The sequence below is a fragment of the Panulirus ornatus genome, chromosome 38 (assembly GCF_036320965.1).
Source record: "Panulirus ornatus isolate Po-2019 chromosome 38, ASM3632096v1, whole genome shotgun sequence".
Lineage (NCBI taxonomy): Eukaryota > Metazoa > Arthropoda > Malacostraca > Decapoda > Palinuridae > Panulirus > Panulirus ornatus.
In genome coordinates this window covers 11,301,099-11,321,059 of record NC_092261.1, presented here as the reverse complement: position 1 = coordinate 11,321,059, position 19,961 = coordinate 11,301,099, and the positions used below count along the sequence as shown (strand labels likewise).

At 37.0% G+C, this 19,961-nt stretch overlaps 1 protein-coding gene across 1 annotated transcript in view; it reads right to left on the bottom strand.

Annotated features, from left to right (window-relative positions):
- The window catches only part of Ankle2 (ankyrin repeat and LEM domain-containing protein 2), a 38,617-nt gene extending 18,941 nt beyond the window's left edge, over nt 1–19,676 (bottom strand). The window contains exons 1-10 of the mRNA XM_071684649.1: nt 19,586–19,676; nt 18,144–18,288; nt 14,712–14,929; nt 11,644–11,918; nt 9,175–9,300; nt 8,303–8,548; nt 7,787–8,026; nt 5,473–5,621; nt 4,079–4,205; nt 704–806 (exon numbers count right to left, since the gene is read on the bottom strand). Coding sequence (XP_071540750.1) covers nt 704–806; nt 4,079–4,205; nt 5,473–5,621; nt 7,787–8,026; nt 8,303–8,548; nt 9,175–9,300; nt 11,644–11,918; nt 14,712–14,874 — 1,429 coding nt within the window. The 5' untranslated portion in view covers nt 14,875–14,929; nt 18,144–18,288; nt 19,586–19,676. The remainder of the gene's footprint in view (nt 1–703; nt 807–4,078; nt 4,206–5,472; nt 5,622–7,786; nt 8,027–8,302; nt 8,549–9,174; nt 9,301–11,643; nt 11,919–14,711; nt 14,930–18,143; nt 18,289–19,585) is intronic.
- Between the last annotated feature and the right edge of the window lie 285 nt (nt 19,677–19,961).

Below are 19,961 nucleotides of genomic sequence, written 5' to 3'. Positions count from 1 at the left end.
TGCTACAGGTCCTAGCCTAAGTGGCAGGAACACATGCAGATGATTGAGAACAGCAGCCAAAATAATAACTAAAGCAAGAAGGGCAGCAACATCACACCAGAGAGAAAGAATGTCTTAAAGATGTAATGTTGGGAGAATTAATGAGACAGGAGTTGCAATGTCAACAACTAAAGCAATGGAACAGCAGAAGAGGAAGTGATGCATCAGAGTTTAACAGGTAAAGATTTGTTCTACATCCTGTCAAATGCTTTGGAGATGCTGAGGGTTATAAAAGTTTCCTTAAAATCCCTTGGAAAGGAGAGCCAGAGGTGAGTCACAAGGCAGAGAGGATCACCAACAGACCCAGCACTACAAGAGCCATACTGATGATCAGAAAGAAGAGAATGGGATCCTAAGTTCTTTAGAAAGTGATAGTTCAGGAGAATTACAAGTACTCTGGAAACAGCAGAAGTCAAAACAATGGGCCTAGAGCTCGAATGTTAGCACTTGCACATTTCTCCTGGTAGTCACTTCCATTTGTTCTCCACTTTCTCGACACTAATCACTTCCCAACACAATTTCTTATTCTCTCTGAAGTTTAGCAATACTCTCTCAACCCCCCCATCTGTCATTTGCCCAAAAGGATGCCAAAGTCTATGAAAGTCCTTTCACACTATGCACTGACATCATGTCATATCCTCCCAAAGAAGTCATATTCACCCACCTTGAACTCTGTGATCTGTTTCCTTTATATACTCGGAGGCCTTTTCCTCATCTAGTCTGTTGGCCAAATCACTTGCATCCAGTGCATCTTGATCCATCATAAGCTGAAATAAGTAATAATGAAATTAAATGAATAATACATCAATATTATGCTGATTTTATAAAGTATAACAGGTACAGATGTTATCAGACTCTGCTTGCCAGTGGGTAAACCAAAATCAAGAAGTCAGTTTCAGCAAGGATAAGTCACTGTCAATAAAATAAAAAGGATATGCTCACTCCAAACAAATTTATAATTTCCCAGCTCCTTCAAAGTAAAAAGGGTAATGGGGTTGTATAACAATAGTAATAAAAGCTTCAGTTCAACAGACTTTGGAAGCAACGGATGCTGTCTGTCAATCCTGTGATAGTAGTCTGTCCTGAAATGGACTCCGTCTGACACTTAGCACATGAGCTGACTAGCCGCGTTCTTCTCAAACCCAATTGACAGCAATGATACTGTGCATGTTTTGCTTTCATATCAGAGTTTATTTTTCCATTATCAACATATTAGGAGAACAGGACTAAGTAATCATGGCCCCTATGGATAGTGATATCAAAAGACAGTTTGGGAATTTAAGTGTTGCACAAAAACTAAAGTTAATTGGGAAAATATAGTCTTCAAACTTTGCTACTGCCTGGAAGGACATGAAAAAACTACTTCAGCTAACAGATGGAAAAGGTTATTATATGATACTGATTCCAATACTGACCTTCGGGGCTTTGAGGTCAGCAATTACTATCATACAATTCTGAAAGCTGGAGAAAAAGAAAGTGAGGATAATGTTCTATAATGATTAGAAGTTGACAAAAGTGATCCTGGGTGCCAAGTCTGACAGAAGAGAAACATTCTGAAAGTTCTTGTTTGCAAAACACAAGAGGACAGTGAAGAAGATGACAAAGAAGCACCAGACATCAATCCAAAATTTTCTGTTACACAAAATCACATAGATTTTATCATAAATTACACACACAAATGAAATGGCCATGAAATGCAACTTATTTTGAGAATTTTCGTGCATTAAGGAAATCATATTATGAAAGCAGGACCAGAATATGACTCAATGAAGCTCTACTCATTCTTTAAGCCTGTTGGAGCATCACTGCTCCGCACCATAACCCTCCATTTATATGAGGACATGGGAGCATCACTGCCACTAAATCTTGGGATAAAAGTTGTCCTGGGTCACCACTATCGTTCAAGGCAATATAAATTCATCTATCAAACACAAACGGTGAGCAAAGTACCTTAAATTTCATTATTTACAATGTTTATTTTTTCATACTTGATTGCAGTCTCCCGTGTTAGCAAGGTGCTGCCAGGAAATAGATGTAGAAAGACACATCTGCTCACATACACACATATTACAACTATACAGAAGTGGGAGGATAAAATCAATGTATACTGTTTCTAGAATTAATATTTAAGTTCTTTTTTTTTTTTGCTTTGTCGCTGTCTCCCGCGTTTGCGAGGTAGCGCAAGGAAACAGACGAAAGAAATGGCCCAACGCACCCCCATACACATGTATATACATACGTCCACACACGCAAATATACATACCTACACAGCTTTCCATGGTTTACCCCAGACGCTTCACATGCCCTGATTCAATCCACTGACAGCACGTCAACCCCGGTATACCACATCGATCCAATTCACTCTATTCCTTGCCCTCCTTTCACCCTCCTGTATGTTCAGGCCCCGATCACACAAAATCTTTTTCACTCCATCTTTCCACCTCCAATTTGGTCTCCCACTTCTCCTCGTTCCCTCCACCTCCGACACATATATCCTCTTGGTCAATCTTTCCTCACTCATTCTCTCCATATGCCCAAACCATTTCAAAACACCCTCTTCTGCTCTCTCAACCACACTCTTTTTATTTCCACACATCTCTCTTACCCTTACGTTACTTACTTGATCAAACCACCTCACACCACACATTGTCCTCAAACATCTCATTTCCAGCACATCCACCCTCCTGTGCACAACTCTATCCATAGCCCATGCCTCGCAACCATACAACATTGTTGGAACCACTATTCCTTCAAACATACCCATTTTTGCTTTCCGAGATAATGTTCTCGACTTCCACACATTCTTCAAGGCTCCCAGAATTTTCGCCCCCTCCCCCACCCTATGATCCACTTCCGCTTCCATGGTTCCATCCGCTGCCAGATCCACTCCCAGATATCTAAAATACTTTACTTCCTCCAGTTTTTCTCCATTCAAACTTACCTCCCACAAATATTCTTCCCTGACAAGTCAACTTAGCTTTCCAGTGTTACGAGCCAAAAGCAGAGCTGAACACATTTGCTCACGAAATATACATATTGGGTTTGCTGTCAAAATACTGGAATAGGTATCTTGTGAAAGCACTGCGAAGAAAATACCCAAAAGCAGAGGAATATCAAAGTTCTCATGGAACAATACATCATGAGTACTGGATATAAAGCAATGGCATGCATGGATTGAGTGAAGTGAAGTGATGTGGTATAGAGGGGGGACTGTACTGTTACTAGGATGAACCAAGGTTTATGAAATAGTCAGGGGATACCAAAAAAAATGGTCTGTGGGGCTTCTATTTTCTTACCACTGATACTACTGATGATATGTGTTCCTCCATAACATCTCACCTCATCCAATAATCTTAGTATTTTTCACATGGTCGGCGTATGCATTACCATAGACATCGATGGGTGTGTGTCTGCCAAAGTGACCAATATGGATAAAGGGAGCACATAATTTTTTCCCATAACTTCTCGGCAATGGCAAAGACCTCTAAGAGCCACTAATGTAACCATAAATTAGCTGACAATTCAAAATGAGGCAGAAAATGTTGACTCATCATATGATAATGGCTGCCTTTCTCTCAGAAAACATCACAAGATGTTAGCTGCCCATCTATCTATCTATCCATATCCCTGACACCTGTTCCCTTCAGGAACTCCCTCAAGGGGGTGGCCATGGCAACTGAGTCTCCATAAGTAGTGAGCTGCCATTTAAGGATGAACACATTAGGATCTTTGCTCCCTTCCTCCTCCATATTCACTTCATTTCCTAAGCTTCCTTCAATTCCCATGCTCAATACCAGGTACCTAATGCAACCCATTCTCTACAGGACACTTACACTTAAACCAAGCTGTCTCACTTCCACTCCCCTGCTGTACTTCATCACCTTACTCTTGATCACATACAGTCTCAACTTTCTCCTTTCATAATTTCAAAATCATCACATTCTGAAACCTGCACAAATCACTGAAACAGAGATATCCTATAAAGTAAACATGTGAGTAATTCTGTAACACCTCTAAAATGAAAGGCAATAACTCTCACCTGCTTGTACTTTTTCCTTAGATAATCTTCCAGCTTAAGGAGTCCCTCATCTGTAGTGAAGTTGGTAAAGTCACCAAGAAAATTCCAATACTCATTCCAACCAAACCCTTTGTTAGCTGCCAGTTCTCTGAAGAGGAAACAGGTTCAATAAATAAACAAAACATAAAATATATTCTATACTATTTATGCCACACAGTAAGGTGGCTACAGATAATATGTACACTTAGAGTTAGTATTTGAAAAGCCAACTATATTTAATCTAGTTAACAATAAAGACTATTAAGATATTCTCTTATTGGAAACCTTTTGATTTACATGAGGACTTCTTAACCTGTGGCCCATGGCTCACTTCCAGGTAGTCTATGGAAAAGCAAATAAACATCCATTATAGCATAGCTATGTGCTGAAAAAAAATCGTTTAATCAAATCTCTATGAGCATGATTCATTACAAAACCCACATCCATATTAAGCAATAGTTTCAGTATATCTGCCTCCAACCCCATAAGTGATCCTAGAGCCTAGTATAGACACAGATACTGAAAGGAAGCAAAAGGATGGGAATATCAAAGAAAGAGATGGAAAGATAGAGAGAAAGAGGCTATTGTGTATCCAGGTTTGAGCACTCAGGACGGTAAGAAGTGAGCAGGGGATACAATTAACAAAATTTTAATCTTTACTCATAAAACCACAGGAATCCTTTTACGGGGCCAATACAGCTTCAAGGCTGCACTACAATCTGTAGCAGGAAAATGTTGATATCCTTCAGAGTTAAATGTTCCCTGGCAAGACTGTATTCCTCTTCATCCACTGACAATGACATAAACTTGCCAAGAGATTTTTCAGTGGTGGAGTAATCTCATGCTGGCAGAGCCCAATAACAGTAACGGATTTCATCACTATGGTACATAGAAGGGTGACATTCTGTCAATGGGGTAAACCATGACATATGAATTAGTCAAGGAACAGTCTGTGGAGCTCGGATGAGCATTGTAGGCTCTGTTTTCTCTTCATTATACATGACAAGAAGTGGCAAACAAGTGATAGAAGATGTTGCTATCTGAATGAATAGCTGAAGCCATGGTCGGTTAGTAAGTGAAGAGTCCAAACTTTAACTTGCAAACTTGGGAAAACAGTGAAGACCCTAGCTTCTGCAGTTTCCCACTCCAATCTGCCACCAGTACTGTGTCATCATCAAACAAGTAAATCACTTCCCAGGCCTCCCTCCCCCATCACAGACTGAATACTTACCCCTCTCTCTAAGACCCTTGCATTTACCTCCCTCACCATCCTATAAACAAATCAAACAGCCATAGTGATCTCACACACCCCTGCTGCAGACCCACCTACACTGGGACCACTTACTCTCTACTCTCCTCTCTGACCACTTACTCACCTCCCTAATCTTTCCAATCCTTTTTCTTGATCAGTCAGTCTAAGGGATGCCTTACGTCCCTTTGCAGGTGATGGTGCAACAGTGTTTCTCCAAAGGCGGTGAAATACTTCTGCCTGTGTAGGACTCATCGGACCAGCATACCCACGTACCTGAAATAACAATATACTAAACTATAATTGTCTTCATCACTACTACATATGCAATAAGCAATTCATTTTTCTACATCTTGTGATTTTCACTTATATCAGCAAACTCCCTCACCTGTCTCAAACAAATGTTCTAAAAAGAGGATAGCAAACTGCCAATCAGTGTGCTGATATGTAGAAAAGTTACTTACTCACAGTAATGACCTTCATGCTTGTGTACGTATTAGTGAATACATGGGAGGGAAGGGGGGAGTTCTACACTCATGGGGGCCCCCATCTCAACGTATCACAATTATTATTCAACTTTTCAAAACTTTTATAAGCTGCCAATATACACAATCTTATCACTTGGTTTATTCCGTTCATCCACTACTAAGATACTCATGGAAATACTTTTTTAAATCCTATCTATTAAGTCCCTTGCTTAATTTACTGTTATGGCCTCCAGTTCTCTCTCTGCACATTCTGAAAAATTTTTCACAACTTTACTGACATCATTGAACTGGTTTAACTACTTAAACATTTTCTCTCTTTCTTTCTTCTTTCATAATTGTTCTCCATTTCCCATGTCAGTAAGGTAGCACCAGGAAAAAAACAAAGAAAAGGCCTTATTTGTTCACATCCATTTTCTAGCTGTCTTGTGTAATGCAACAAAACTACAGCCACCTATCCAGAAGCAGCAACAGTACTCTCAGCAGAGACTCCTTCTTAAAGAGATGGCACCAAGTAGAAGATGGTGGAATGGAGGACATGGGAGCCAAAAAAGAGGGTCTAAGAGGAGTATTCCCATTTTCTTTATACCACGTAGAAATAAAACATCTTGGACATTACTTGACAAAATTTGATATGATTTAGCAACTAAATTTGCCCAACAAAAATCGGCAAAGGAAGTCATGCATGTACGTATCTAAACACTGAAATCATGAATTAACCTGTCATGCATGTAAGTGTGACGGGACCATTAATGAGTTCAAATAACAATAACATTAGTAAGTTTAAAATTGCTTCTAGATGAAAAATCAAAAATTATAGTTAGTAAGGAGTAATGCTCACATATTTTGGATGGCTATTGTTCTGTCTCTCTTCCAGCCAAAGTGGGATCAAAAGCTTTCTACCTTATAAACTCGTCATTATCTCTCTTCAATTATCCTGTTCCATCCACAGTAATTCTGTTGCCCTCTCCATTCTAGGAGTAGTATTTCAGCAAGAGCTCCCAGTCACTAAGGCCTAGATCTGCTGTTCTTGCCTGGTTACTACTTCCCATAGCTTCTGTGTGGCAATCTGCCACAAAAGGAATGACTGTTACGAGATCACTTTTCCTCAAACAGCAAAATTAGGGAATTCTCTTCATCTTTCCCTCTTTCTATGACCTTTTCACCTTTAGAAGTCATGTATTCACATACCTGAAGAGTTCAATTAATTTCTGCATTATTTTTCTCCCACTGGGAGTCCCAAAATCATGAACATCCAACTATGAACACTTATGCTTCTTAACAAACTCTAAAAAATGCTATTTAATTACTAGCACAGCATAAAACAATCATCTATATTCATGAACCACAAAACTATTTAAGTGTGCATTTTTTCATTAAATGTTTAATTTAAGGTTTGAGTAACTACATTTATTTAGAATACAATATCTATTACATTATTAAGGTATGGGTATTTACTGTAATTCTATCTGAATTATCCATATTTCTTTACATTTTCCAAGTTAAGAATAATTAACCTTATGAACAGGGTCTAAGAATGTATCCTGCTCATAAGTTGGGTACTCCCAGCATCTTTTCATTTATTCTTTCATCCAAGATGGCCCTATTTGGGACATGTTTTTGTCCATGCTACGCTGGCAACAATAAAAAATTCCCACTGGACTGTACACGAGTGAAACATGGGTAAATTAGCCATTCTGCAAAATGTGCAGGATCTTGGCATGGTCAACTTTCACATTTTGAAATAAAGGAATCACAATTACTTTCCTACACTATAACTGAATGTGTATAAGTACTTTGTATGACCAACCTGACACAGAGAAAAAACAAATCATACACAAGAACTTTCAAATTCCTTAAAAGGGTCATAGACAAAAATGACAATAAAACATAAAAATATTACAAAAAAGTCTTAGGATCATAACAAAGAATTTAATTGGAAACCCTGTAGCATACCTTTAATGATGGACTGATGGGGTCAACTGGGCTGATGGACCCATGGCTGTTTAAAAGCAACTGATCCTGAGTGATAGGGCTGATTAATGAGTCACGTTTTGAGGACCATGGAGATCCTACTTGAGGAAGAAGACAATGATCATCATCGCGAAGCACTGGTACATAGCACTGTTCCCCTAACAAGTCACATATTTCATGCTCTAACTTGGATGAACTACCATTCAGTCTTGTACAAACAATCTGCAAAATAAACAATCATTGTTAAGGTACCAATATTAAGTCTTTTCTGATATTATGAACCACAAGATCTTCACATAATATCAAATCTATCGCAGTATCTTGGTGAAGTGGATTACAGCACTCTTTTTATGCTTTAAACCAAATTTTCTTTATTACTTAACCACATTTCCCTCTTTAGGAAGGCAGCCTCTGAAACAAACAAACAGAAAGCTCACCTATGTAAACATGAAAATCTAAGTAATATAATCAATCAATTCATAGGTAAATGAAACTTACATCAACCGGCAATTGGTCAAACTTGTTATTCCTAGATTTATCACAAGCTGGGTAGGAGGTCAAGACACGGACACACTCTGCACTACCATGCTTGCTGGCAAAGTGTAATGGTGTTTCATTGAGTCCCTTATCGGGAGTGTTGAGATACAAATCCAATAGGAAAGCACTGCGTCGTTCAGAACATTCTAAAGTATCATCTGGGTATAACTTATGGAAAAATTCAGCTTGTGCAACAGTTGCTAATACCTGTGAGGAGAGAAAAAATGAAATCTCTGCAATGGCAAGTAGTGAAAAATGCTTGCATTTACATCTCTAATCAAACTAGCCATAAATAGGTGAAATATCCACAGTGATATCTTAATGCTGACCACCTTCACCTGGAATATCTCTCCAACTTCTCTTCCTACTTGCACAAATGCCTTCCTCAACATAACTCCTCCTCTTTGCTGCTTGTAGCTTTTCTCCACTATACATTAGCCTACAAAATATTTTCATCATCCTTTAAAGTCAAACTCATACTTATCTATACCTGCTAACATTACCTTACTTGGTGACAAAGTATCTTCATTCTTTGCATTTCATTTTCTAATAATAAAAACAAAATGCAACTACCACATTTGCTTAAGAGTGAATAAACATGTTGAATTCTTTGGTTCAATCTTCAATTACTAACAAATTACAGTACCTGTTTCTTTCTATAAGACTACTGATTCTCTTGCCTTTTAACATTACTTAGTAAAATGGAAACACTAAGTGCAGTCCATGAATATTCAGAAAAAAGAAATAAATTACAAAACTGACTAAAAGATTTTCATTGCTGGTTGAATTATCATTAAATGGTAAATATGAAGTAAAACTTGAAAAATACTAACCTTTGCTGCAAACTTAGGTCTGCTGGTCCGGCACGCAACATGCAGAGCATTATACCGAAAACCCTCTTGTAGAATTGCAGGTGTGTCCCCACTACTTACTAAGTATCTTGGATTCTCATCTATACACTGCCAAAATTATTTTTGGAGTAAATTTTCACAAGCATAACAATATCAGTTTTGAAAGTGTAAATTCACCTTTCAATACATTTTTAAAACTGAAAAATTCTGAATAAAGTAATGAAAAGGGGCTAATACCAATCCTTAATCATTAGTGACGGGTTCTCTTTTTTCATACTTATGCTCGAAGAGAGATATGAGAGGGAATGGGCATCAAAGACACATAGATAGACAGACACACAGATATTTGCTGTTTCTCATATAGTGAGGTAGCACCAGGAATGGCTGAAGAACAGCCTCATTCACTCGCATCCACAGTGTTCTATCCACAGCCAAGCTCCACACACCTTTCTGTTGTTTTCCTAAGATCGCATATGTACTGGTTTGGCCCATTGACTACATGTCACCAACTGTATAATATATCAATCCAATTTGCTCTACCTCATGCAACCCTTACACCCTCCTGCATGTTCAGGCCCCTATCCCTACAAGCATCACCCTCTCGCTTACTCTCTTCATTTCCAACCTGCATACCTCTCATTTGTCACCTCCCCAATCATCCCCTCCATATTTCCAAACCTTTACAGTGCACCCTCTTCAGCTCTCACATATAAGTAATCTTACTGCCACATCTCTCTCTATCCTATCATTTCTCAATCAAACCCTCCTCACACCACATACTGTCTGTAAACATTTCATTTCCAACACATCCACCCACTTCTGTGCTTTTGGGAATATCATCAAAAATACCCATCTTTGTCCTCATTAACAGTGACCACTCTTTCCACATGCTCCTAAGTGTGATTAGGACCTTAGCCTCTCTTCACCCACCCTTAGTGTAGAATGTAGCAAAGGTGAGAGCAAGTGAAGCTATGGGAGTGGGTGAGGAACAGGATGTATTTAGGGAAGCACTGCTGGTTAATATTAGTGAGAGAGGTGTGTGGATGGACAGGTGAGAAAGGGTAGCATGTGGTGAGGTGACAAGGCAAAGTTGCTAGTCAAAGAGAAAAGAGAGGTGTGTGGATAGTACTTATAGGGAAGGAGTGTAAATGATTGGCAGATGTACGAGTGAAAGTGGCATGAGGTCAAGAGGATGGTGCAAGGGCTGAAAAACAGTGTAAATGAGAATTAAGAAGAGTAAGCATGAGCAACTTCCAGGAAGAATGTGGGGATGTTTTGGAGGGAGAACAAATGAGAACATCAGCGAAGGGGGGAAATGAGGTGATAAAAAGCAGTGATGAAGTAGAATGGAATGAGTACTTGGAAGGATTCCAGATTGTATTCAAAAATGGGTTAGCACATGTAGGATGTTAAGGTTGGAGAGGTATTTGAAGTGAGAGTCATGGCATGTGGTTCGGTGAAAACAGAGATGGGGAAAACCTTGAGTAAGATGAAATGTGGCAAGGCACTGCATAACAATATCTTAAAAAAAGGGGATGACTGTATTGTTGATTGGTTAGTTAGAATTTTCAGTTTGCAAGTGGATGAGGATTGGCAAAATACATCTATAGTGGCAATGTACAAAGGCAAAGAGTAAAAGGGACAAAGGAGAGGGTTTTAATTACAGTGGCATAAGTTCAATGAGGGTACGTGGAAAGATGTATGGAGGAATGGTGATTGAGAAGGTGGTGGCAAACACAGAGCATCAGAGTGAGGAAGAACAATGGGGTTTCAGTGATGGTAAAGAATCTTTGTCTGCTTTGAAGAATGGGCGAGAAACACCAAGAGAAACATAAGGGAGGTGAGATAAGTCATTGTTTGCTAATTACACAGCAATGGTGGTTGATTCAAGAGAGAAACTGCAGATGCTGGTTTCTGTGTATGTTTGAGTGTGTCAAAGGAGAAAGTTAAAAGTAAGTGGGAACAAGAGTAAGGTTATCTTGTTTAGCAGTAGAGTGAGGCAGGTTATTTGGAGCATCTCAAGAAATGCTGATTGGGTATTTACATTCAAAGGTTTACAAAACTTAATGAACTTTAATAGCTGGGGAAAATTACAACAAATTTACTGAGCTATGAATGTGGAGTATTGCTTAACATATAGACAAATAAGAGGAAACAGAACAATAAATCACTTTTCACTGGCATTTTTCAATGAATGCAACCATTTTGAAATTAATAACTGTCCTATTGTGCTTTAAATAAAATAGTAAGCAGACCAAAATATCATCTTTCACAAGCATGTTTCTAAGAATACAGCCCTTTCAGCAGAGTAAATACTCACAATCCTCTACCAATTAAACTTTTCCTCTGGGTAATTTTCTCACGAAACATTCTTAGGCCTTTCTTAACAGCCTGAAAGAAACTGCTATTTTCAAAACAAAAACAAAAATGAATTACAAAATCTTAACAAACCTGAGTGAAGAATTCCATATCACCCTTTTCTATTGATCTTCGGAACTTGACAAGGTCTTGTGACTTTGGGCCTCGGAAAGGACTAGGCTTTTCTCCACTAATACTACAAGAGGCACCTCCATCTTCCTCAACAGAAATACCCTGCGGCATAGATGGGCCAACTTCTGCGAACTGTAGTGCCTCCTTGTATGTACCAAAAGCTTTGAATCGCGAACCACGGCATTTTTTCATGACAGCAAGGCAGGCTGTTTTGTCTGTGTACACTTTCTGACAACCTGAAATAATTCAACAATATACATGAAACTGTTATGGAAGGAAGAAAGCTTATTTAAATATATACAACAAAAACAGGAACAATGTCATTTACATGTTTTTTGTACAAAATTTGTTTCATTTAATGCAAGGTGACCCATTCAGCCTCCTGAAATCTTGTTTGTCAAATCACATCTGCAAATTCAACTATATCTACATGTCTATTGTATATATACTCAATATCACCTTAGGTCTCCCTTTTCCATTCTATTTTCATTTACAAAGAGTGGATCAAATGCATATAACCTCTCAGATTACTTATACATATGATATATAAGCTTAATGATATAATGAATGAAGTCTTCCTATCTGTTTACTTTGTACACTAAGTAGAGTCATTTGGAAAGAGTAATGTTTCCATTTACAAAACTACCATCACATGCAAAATACATAAGTCCTTCTCAAATCTCTTTATGCCATCTTCATTACATATAAATTCTGAATCACTCAATTCCTCAGCATCTAATCTTTCTTAAATCTGAACTGAAAGCAATTTCTGATTCTGTGTTTTTTTAATCAAATTTCCTCTGATAATTAAAGGGAAAATCATGCAGCCTCTAACCTCTCTTTATAGTTGCATCATTGTCATCAAATGCTTAAATTTCAAATCAGACATAACTAAAAATAATTTGCATTTCTTTATCATTTCCTTTACACTATAAAGCAAGAAAACAATAGAAAAATTAAACCCTTCAAATAACCACATTAAGGCCAAAATACATATCAAATGAATTTGAAGCCAGTTATTCAATTCAAATTATTTCTATGGTGCAAACAAACACAATGAGACCAATAAGGTAATCCAGGAGGGAGACAATTTAAAGCTATTTTAATGAGGTGTGTCTGCACTTACTTTTCACATTTACTAATTTAGAGAAAATTCCTTTGAACATATATCCCATATGCCATGTGCAAAAAAAAAAATATACAATGTAGAAACCAAATTCAAGAAATTTTTAAAAATTGTACTTAATCACATTATCACCATTACCAGCAAATATGTAACTAGGCAACTAAATATGTAATTCTACAGAAATAACTGAAATTGAAATTGCTGCACATTTTTCTCTTATATTCAGCTACTTCCTTACATTGCCCTTTTCTCTGAGAATAACAGACTGCAATAGCAATTACAAATCATGTTTTCAATGAATCTCTGCCTTGAGAGTAAACTTCAAACAGCTCTTATCTTCATCATCAAGAAACTCTAAATCCTTAGCCTTGATGAATATCTCTTCATTCCCAGCATGTCTCTTCCAAGCTTCCTCTACCTTTCTATGTCTTTCACTAAAGATGGCAAGATTCTTTTTTCTGTAAATTTCCCTTAATATTTTCAACAATCACATCATGTCTTTTAAGATAAAACAAAGTGAAGGAAATCTTCAACGTGACTTATAAGGATAAGGACAAAGGCCAATGATATCACATGTAGAAACGATGAGGAGCTCCATCTTCACCCATTAAGGATAGATTTAAGGCTCGTAATGTCCAAGGTGTAGTAAAGAGAAGCGTGTGGTTACACTGGTCTGCAAGTGTCAAGTCAAAGGCCAGTGGTGCCAAGGGTGCAGTAGACATAAACATGTGTAGATGAGAATATAGTGAAGATGGCCTTTGACCTGACCCATGGGAATGAATGAAACTGAAAGTGCAGTGTGATGATTACTGATAAGGGCTTAGTTAAGAAGAGTGCAATGCAACTGCCAAAGACCTGAACTGTGAGAGAGTGGAGAAGGCTAAGTAAAAAATAATGGTAAAGTGAAGATGAAAGACAAGTGAAAGTGAGGATATTGTGAAAATATCAATTCTAACCCAGTACAATGATTTCAATGAAAAAAAAAGACCCAAATGCACCACATTACTTTCAAGATGATTATGGGCATAACTTTATCATTCATAAGGCAGGAAGTAAATCTAACAACATTTAAGAAGAATGATGGAATAAATGATGAAATTTCAGTGTTCTGGTAAGAAGGCAGAACTAAGGAGTTTCAAAACTGCTAATTAAAGAAAAAATTTATGACAATCTTAACATAAATCATTGAAACAAGTACTTCCTGAGAGAAAAATTGGTGCTGTACAGAGTACTTATATTAAATACGATTTCTCAACAGGAGAAAATGGAGTTTGTTCGTTCTTTCATGTGTTCACTATTTCCCATGTAAATAATATAGCATCAGGAAAAGATGAAAGAGCCTTGGAGAAAAAAATCCTCACTTGGCTTCTTACTTTAAGAAGCCAGTTAAGTAAATAAACACTCAACTGGGGAAATTAAGAAACATTGTGAAGTGAGTGACCAGTTCCTCGGAAAAAAGGAAAAGAAAAACAATAATGAGTTGATGTGAACAAGCATTAAACAGATAAGGAGAGAATTATTAAAGCATGTACTTCAAAGAATTGCATGAAATCAGATAAGAAAATTGGGGAGGAACAGGCAAAAAGATGCATAAGAAACAGTATTTGGAAGATGTTCTGCATAAACCATCCTCCCATATTTCCAAAAGACATTTTGGGTTTAAAAGTTGAAAAATTTGCATTATAATAAGTCATAGTAATTAAAAAAATAATAAAAAGGTGAAATTGGAAACCCATGTCCAAACAAGTTCTTGTGTAAATTTCCTACGCTATATTTCAATGCAATTTCAATTAAAGAAAGAATTACCATAAAATTTCTTCTGCAAATACTGCACAAAATCATGTACTGTACCTTCATTATGAAAGAAATTACTGGGATAAGACAAGCGTTTTATCATACTTACTTGGTTCATTGGTCAGATCTATAGCTTCTGGCAGGTACACACCAAAAAATATGTGGGCCTCAGATTTTGAGTCAGTGGAAGATGTGAGTGAGTTAGCATCTTCCTCTGGGAAAACCCTGAGGCTCCCCTTAGAGACACCAATACCTACACCCACTTTATCCATGGTTTCACTTGTCTTTCCCTCAAGTCCTTCCTTCAAGTGGTATTCAAACAGCTGTCTGTTGGAAAATTTATCTTAGTGGGAAAAAAAAATTGCATACATGTCTCCATGAAGCAAATATATGTTTTAACCATACAAACATGGCTGTACATTCAAATCTTTGTCTTTCACATCATTCATATCCTTTCCTCATAAACCCCAAGTTGAAGAAGTAATGATTCACAAATGTTCTTTCCACTCCCAGTAGGAATGTTCATAAGACTATGTAATCACTGATAACCAATACCTAAGGTGGGTTGCAAGTATATCAATAAATCTCATTATCTACCAAATTTTCTATTACAGCTTAAATACTTTATGTACTTGTTGAAATCAGTGTAAATTAATCTCCTTCAAAATATGCATAATTAAATATCCACTCATATTCACTAAAAAGTATTTCTGGCTGAATTTATTTTTCATTCTGTCTTTCAAAATTGTCTGTAGTTTCCCTTACCCTTCTTCCTTCTTCCCACCACTCTTACACTGAACTGGGTCTAAGATAAAAGGCTACGATAACGATAATAATCATATCTTGGTTATAAGCAATAATGTGACAAAAAGCTGCTTAACACACAGGGCAAATGAATAATGAAAAATCCCTGATTTTTCAGTGATTAGTTCCCATGATAAACAGAAAGCTATGTAGTTCCCAACCTACTGTCTTGACCACACTTGCATTACCAAAATAAAGTTGCAGCTTTTGAAAAACATGTTTTGGGCTAGAATCGTGATTTGCTTTTCACCCCAGTAATTCTTTTAAAAAGCCGTTGAAGCTTCATGGCTGACATCAGCAAGACAGAGAAACAAACAACAAGCAATGCTGATCATTCTTTATGCTGTTGAAAAATAAAATGACCGTATATCCCTATGGGACAAAACTTGTGAATATCATTGCTATAATCACCTGCTAAATCTCTATCCCACTCCCTTTCCATAATGTTATGTTGCTATGTTATCCCACTCGATTGTTTATGCCACCAGTCTCATATCCTCAAAGGCTGGCCAAGCTTATCAGGTGAAAGCACATGGGGAAGTAAGAGGTGATATACATATAAGTATTCTAGGAAAACAAAAATGCTTTTCACAAACTTTGAGGTGACTTTTTGAGGTAAAGACCCTCACCAAACCTCCACCCACTTTATCAATAAAGTAAAGGAGGGGAGGCTTTTCTTAATAAGAGAACAACTTTAGGAAACCAGCAGTAGAACAAATAAAGTATCTCCAGTTACTTGGCTCCTGAAGATATCAGCAAAGCACAACTTTCCTATGGCAGAACCTCTTTATGAACAAGAGAGCATCTAATGGTTTACCAGACATACAATAAAAACCAGTTATTCTTATTATGGAATTATTTTCCCAATCTGACTGGCTTACAATAAACCACAGTTGGCTGATCTTAAATACATGAGTTCTTTGAATTCATTACAGTGTCTTATCCTGAATCTGCTTACTGCTAAATCAGACAGTTTTATAGCTTGCCTAAACAGCATACCAGGGCAAACAATTTCATAAATCATATAAAATAAATCAACACCCTTTGTATTAGAGTCAGTCTTACCCAAAACTGTACTCACATACAATAAATCAATTATGTAACAACAACTCCATTCAGCCTTTCTAAGTGTAATCAATCCACAGATCAGCCCTTGGCCAAATCTTTTAATAAAGACAAAAAAATAAAATGACTGAATATAAGATGTTCAAGACCCCTGCAACCAACTTATTAGCATACACCTGAAAATAACTGCTTAAAAAGGAAATTATTGTTATGAATAGCACTTCTTTCACTGGTATGAGAGATTTAGTTGATTCAACCAGAGTGGAATTATCAACAGTCTGACCTGAATAATGTTTCTGTTTCCATGAATCCACTAAGCAGAGATATTGTGAATAAAAGCAGCGAGACACCTCCAATGAAAACTTGATCTCATTATCCTGTCACATGTTCAATTAAAACACCCTTGCAATGGATTACAGATGTAACCAAGAAATTAACCTATCATCTACGAAGTCTAACATTTCTCCCAGAATTCATCTCATCTCTCTCTAACTGCTGTCTTTCAGTGTTCCAAAAGTTTATGGATTTATGACAAACACTACCCACCAAGCATCCCCAAAGAAAGTAATCTGGATGGGAGGCAAAATGAACATAGAAACCAAATGTAATCTGTACAATATGAGACAAGTCTGTTAGAGGAAAGTGTCCCTCTAGGTATTTCAGTGTTCTAAAGTGCTAAGTGGCACTTTGTCTTGCTGAAAAACAATGGAACACAGTTGTCTCCCTTGTCCCTTCTTAAAGCTGGAGTGAAATTGTTCCTTAGACTATTCTTCCATCATCATCTTCAAACCATTATGGACAAATGAAGACATCAACTAGCACACCATGGAGACATCTTTTTAACTTCTGTTGGATCCTGTATATATTTTGGGGTTATGCAAGTGCCCAAAAATATGCATTCAGCTGATATGTCCAATGAGATGGAAGCAGTCCTCATCATTAAAGACAACCAAATCTTCAAATCTAGGATTTCCCTCAATCCTTTCAAAAAGTCTCTTAAATTCATGCCTTTCAGACTTATTTCTGTCACTCTGGGCTGGTAGGATCAGTATTTTGTTATATATCCTTCTAGATTATTCTTTGATCATATCTCCATGAAACACCCAGCTCTTACTTTGTACTGATTTTTTGAGGCACCACTTATAAGTTTGAATTCAATTAAGTGTCCTTGCTGATAATGGGTGGCTGATTTTATTTCAACTCTCTGTCTACCTGAACTTCTCTATAAGAAGTCTGATAGCTTTTTATTCTGTGTATGCCTTTCTCAATGGCCCCTTTTGATCTGCCTCTGCACCAAAACTACAGAATTTACTGAAAGATGTGGTTCCACTGTTTTGATCCAATCCTGCAATGAATACTGAACTTTTAGATTAATAATACTGTCAATAAAAATGCGAGGCTTGGTGTCTAGTTCACCTGGAAATAAAAAGGAAATATGCATCATACTGGAAATTACAGACATTTGTTAAGGAAATAAGGGAACATGTTTTCTGAGTCATCCTAACAGAGAAAACAGGGAGTGTTTTCGAGTACAAAGAGTGTCTTAAATACAGACAACAGTGGCAAAGAATGCAAGTCATTAAAAAACTTACTGGTACCAAAATATGACTTCCTCATAACAGCAATTAGATTTAAATCATTAGAGAAATAGTATGAGAATCTCAACAGTAACCTGACTTCTGAAGAGTTGGGTCCAACGGTTAAGCTGAGTGCTTCAAGGGCCCCCACCACTTATCATCAGCATGATGCGAAATTTCATCAATGTTGAGCTTATTCAGCTATCACAAAGTTCCTTGAACACCCAGCCATTTAGACATCTGAAAACCAAACAGTAATTTCTAAACAATAAGAGGTTATAATATGCTTAAATAATTCAACAAAGACAAATTTCATCACAGCTAACATGTATGGAGAAATGAATGCAATGCTTCTGTATATGGTTACATACTGTAGACGAATATGAAAAAAGTGTATAAATTTCAGTAAGAGATGTAAAAGTTTGTATGTGGGAAGAACAAAAAGAAAAGATTCACTTATTTCAGTTAATTTTCATCTTCAATCAAAACAACGGTGTTGTAATACATAGTGAGAGCTATGAAAAAAGGTAAAATATTATTCTTATTGTAAATGTGGATGAAAACATTTCTCATAAAAACAAAAAATCTGCCTTCTTTTTGATGGCAAAGTGAAAAAAAAGAATTTCAGTCCATTGTTTTATTCAACTCCTGGGAAGTTTGATGAATGTATATGCTTCCTCCTAACAGAGGTAACTATTTCCAATTAACACTGAAAATGCACTCAACACACTAATCTTTCTGTAACAATGGGGACACGGCTAGATACTTTCAAATAATATAAAAAATAACAAATAACTAGTGTATCACGTTGGCACTTATGCAATAACTAACCCTACACTTCCCCTGATATACAAAAGCTTCACAACCCTAACGCTGAATAATATACACCATTTTGCTCAAATTCATACTCCTCAACTATTATAATATTCTCTAAACACTACAACAGCAGTGCATAACAAAAATCACTCAGTCTCCCAATCTCATTGCCATAAGGAGCTGAACAACTACTGTTATCTATGAGTGCAGACTGTAACACTGAAAATAGAGCAAATTTCGACTGCAAGGGAAGTTTTGGCGAGTTATAAAATGTTGTTCAATTTTCAAATGTGCAACTTAACAACTTCTAGTAATTTGTTCCACAGTTTACTAGATCTTCATATCACACATTGTTATCACCTGATTTGTTTTCGTATACATAAAGACGAACTAAGTTACACTGGTGATCTCGTTGCTGAACAAACATAAACTACTACGTCGAAACATTATCAAGTCTATCCCAAGGGTAATAGAGTCACATCCTTAAATTGGAAGGGTAATTCAACGAAGGACAGTACATAACACCTACATGACACCTACCTTATTGACCACTTGCCTGCTGAAATACAGTTTCTTAACACAATGAACCAAAAGAATCATAAAGTCGCTTTCTGTCTGCTCAGTAAACCCGTGTCTGTGAGCAAGGAAACTCTATTACGCACAATGTTCTGTTCTTTATCACACTAAAGTTTATAAAACATTTGATACCTAATTTCATTACCTACATTACAGTGATTATAGTGTTTTTGTCCCGCTGGTCTATAACGTAAACATAACCTGGGTCAGTCAGCCATGACGTCATCAAACAGATCAGGCGTTACCAAGTATTAGCGCACGTACAAGTCCAGCGAACAAGCTACTCAGCAAACAATGAGTAAACGGATAAAGAACTAATCATGAATGATTCATATGAAAATTACCTAATTTCAGTGGCTACAAAATTGCTTCAAAAGGACTAGAATTTGCTCTTATATTAATAGATTATTAGGCTATAACTATGCACGTGGTTATCAATAAAATATCTATTTGTGTCAAACAACGATCAGGGTTTAGAGATGTAAGGTGAAACAATAAATCCAGGTATGAAATTTAAAGAT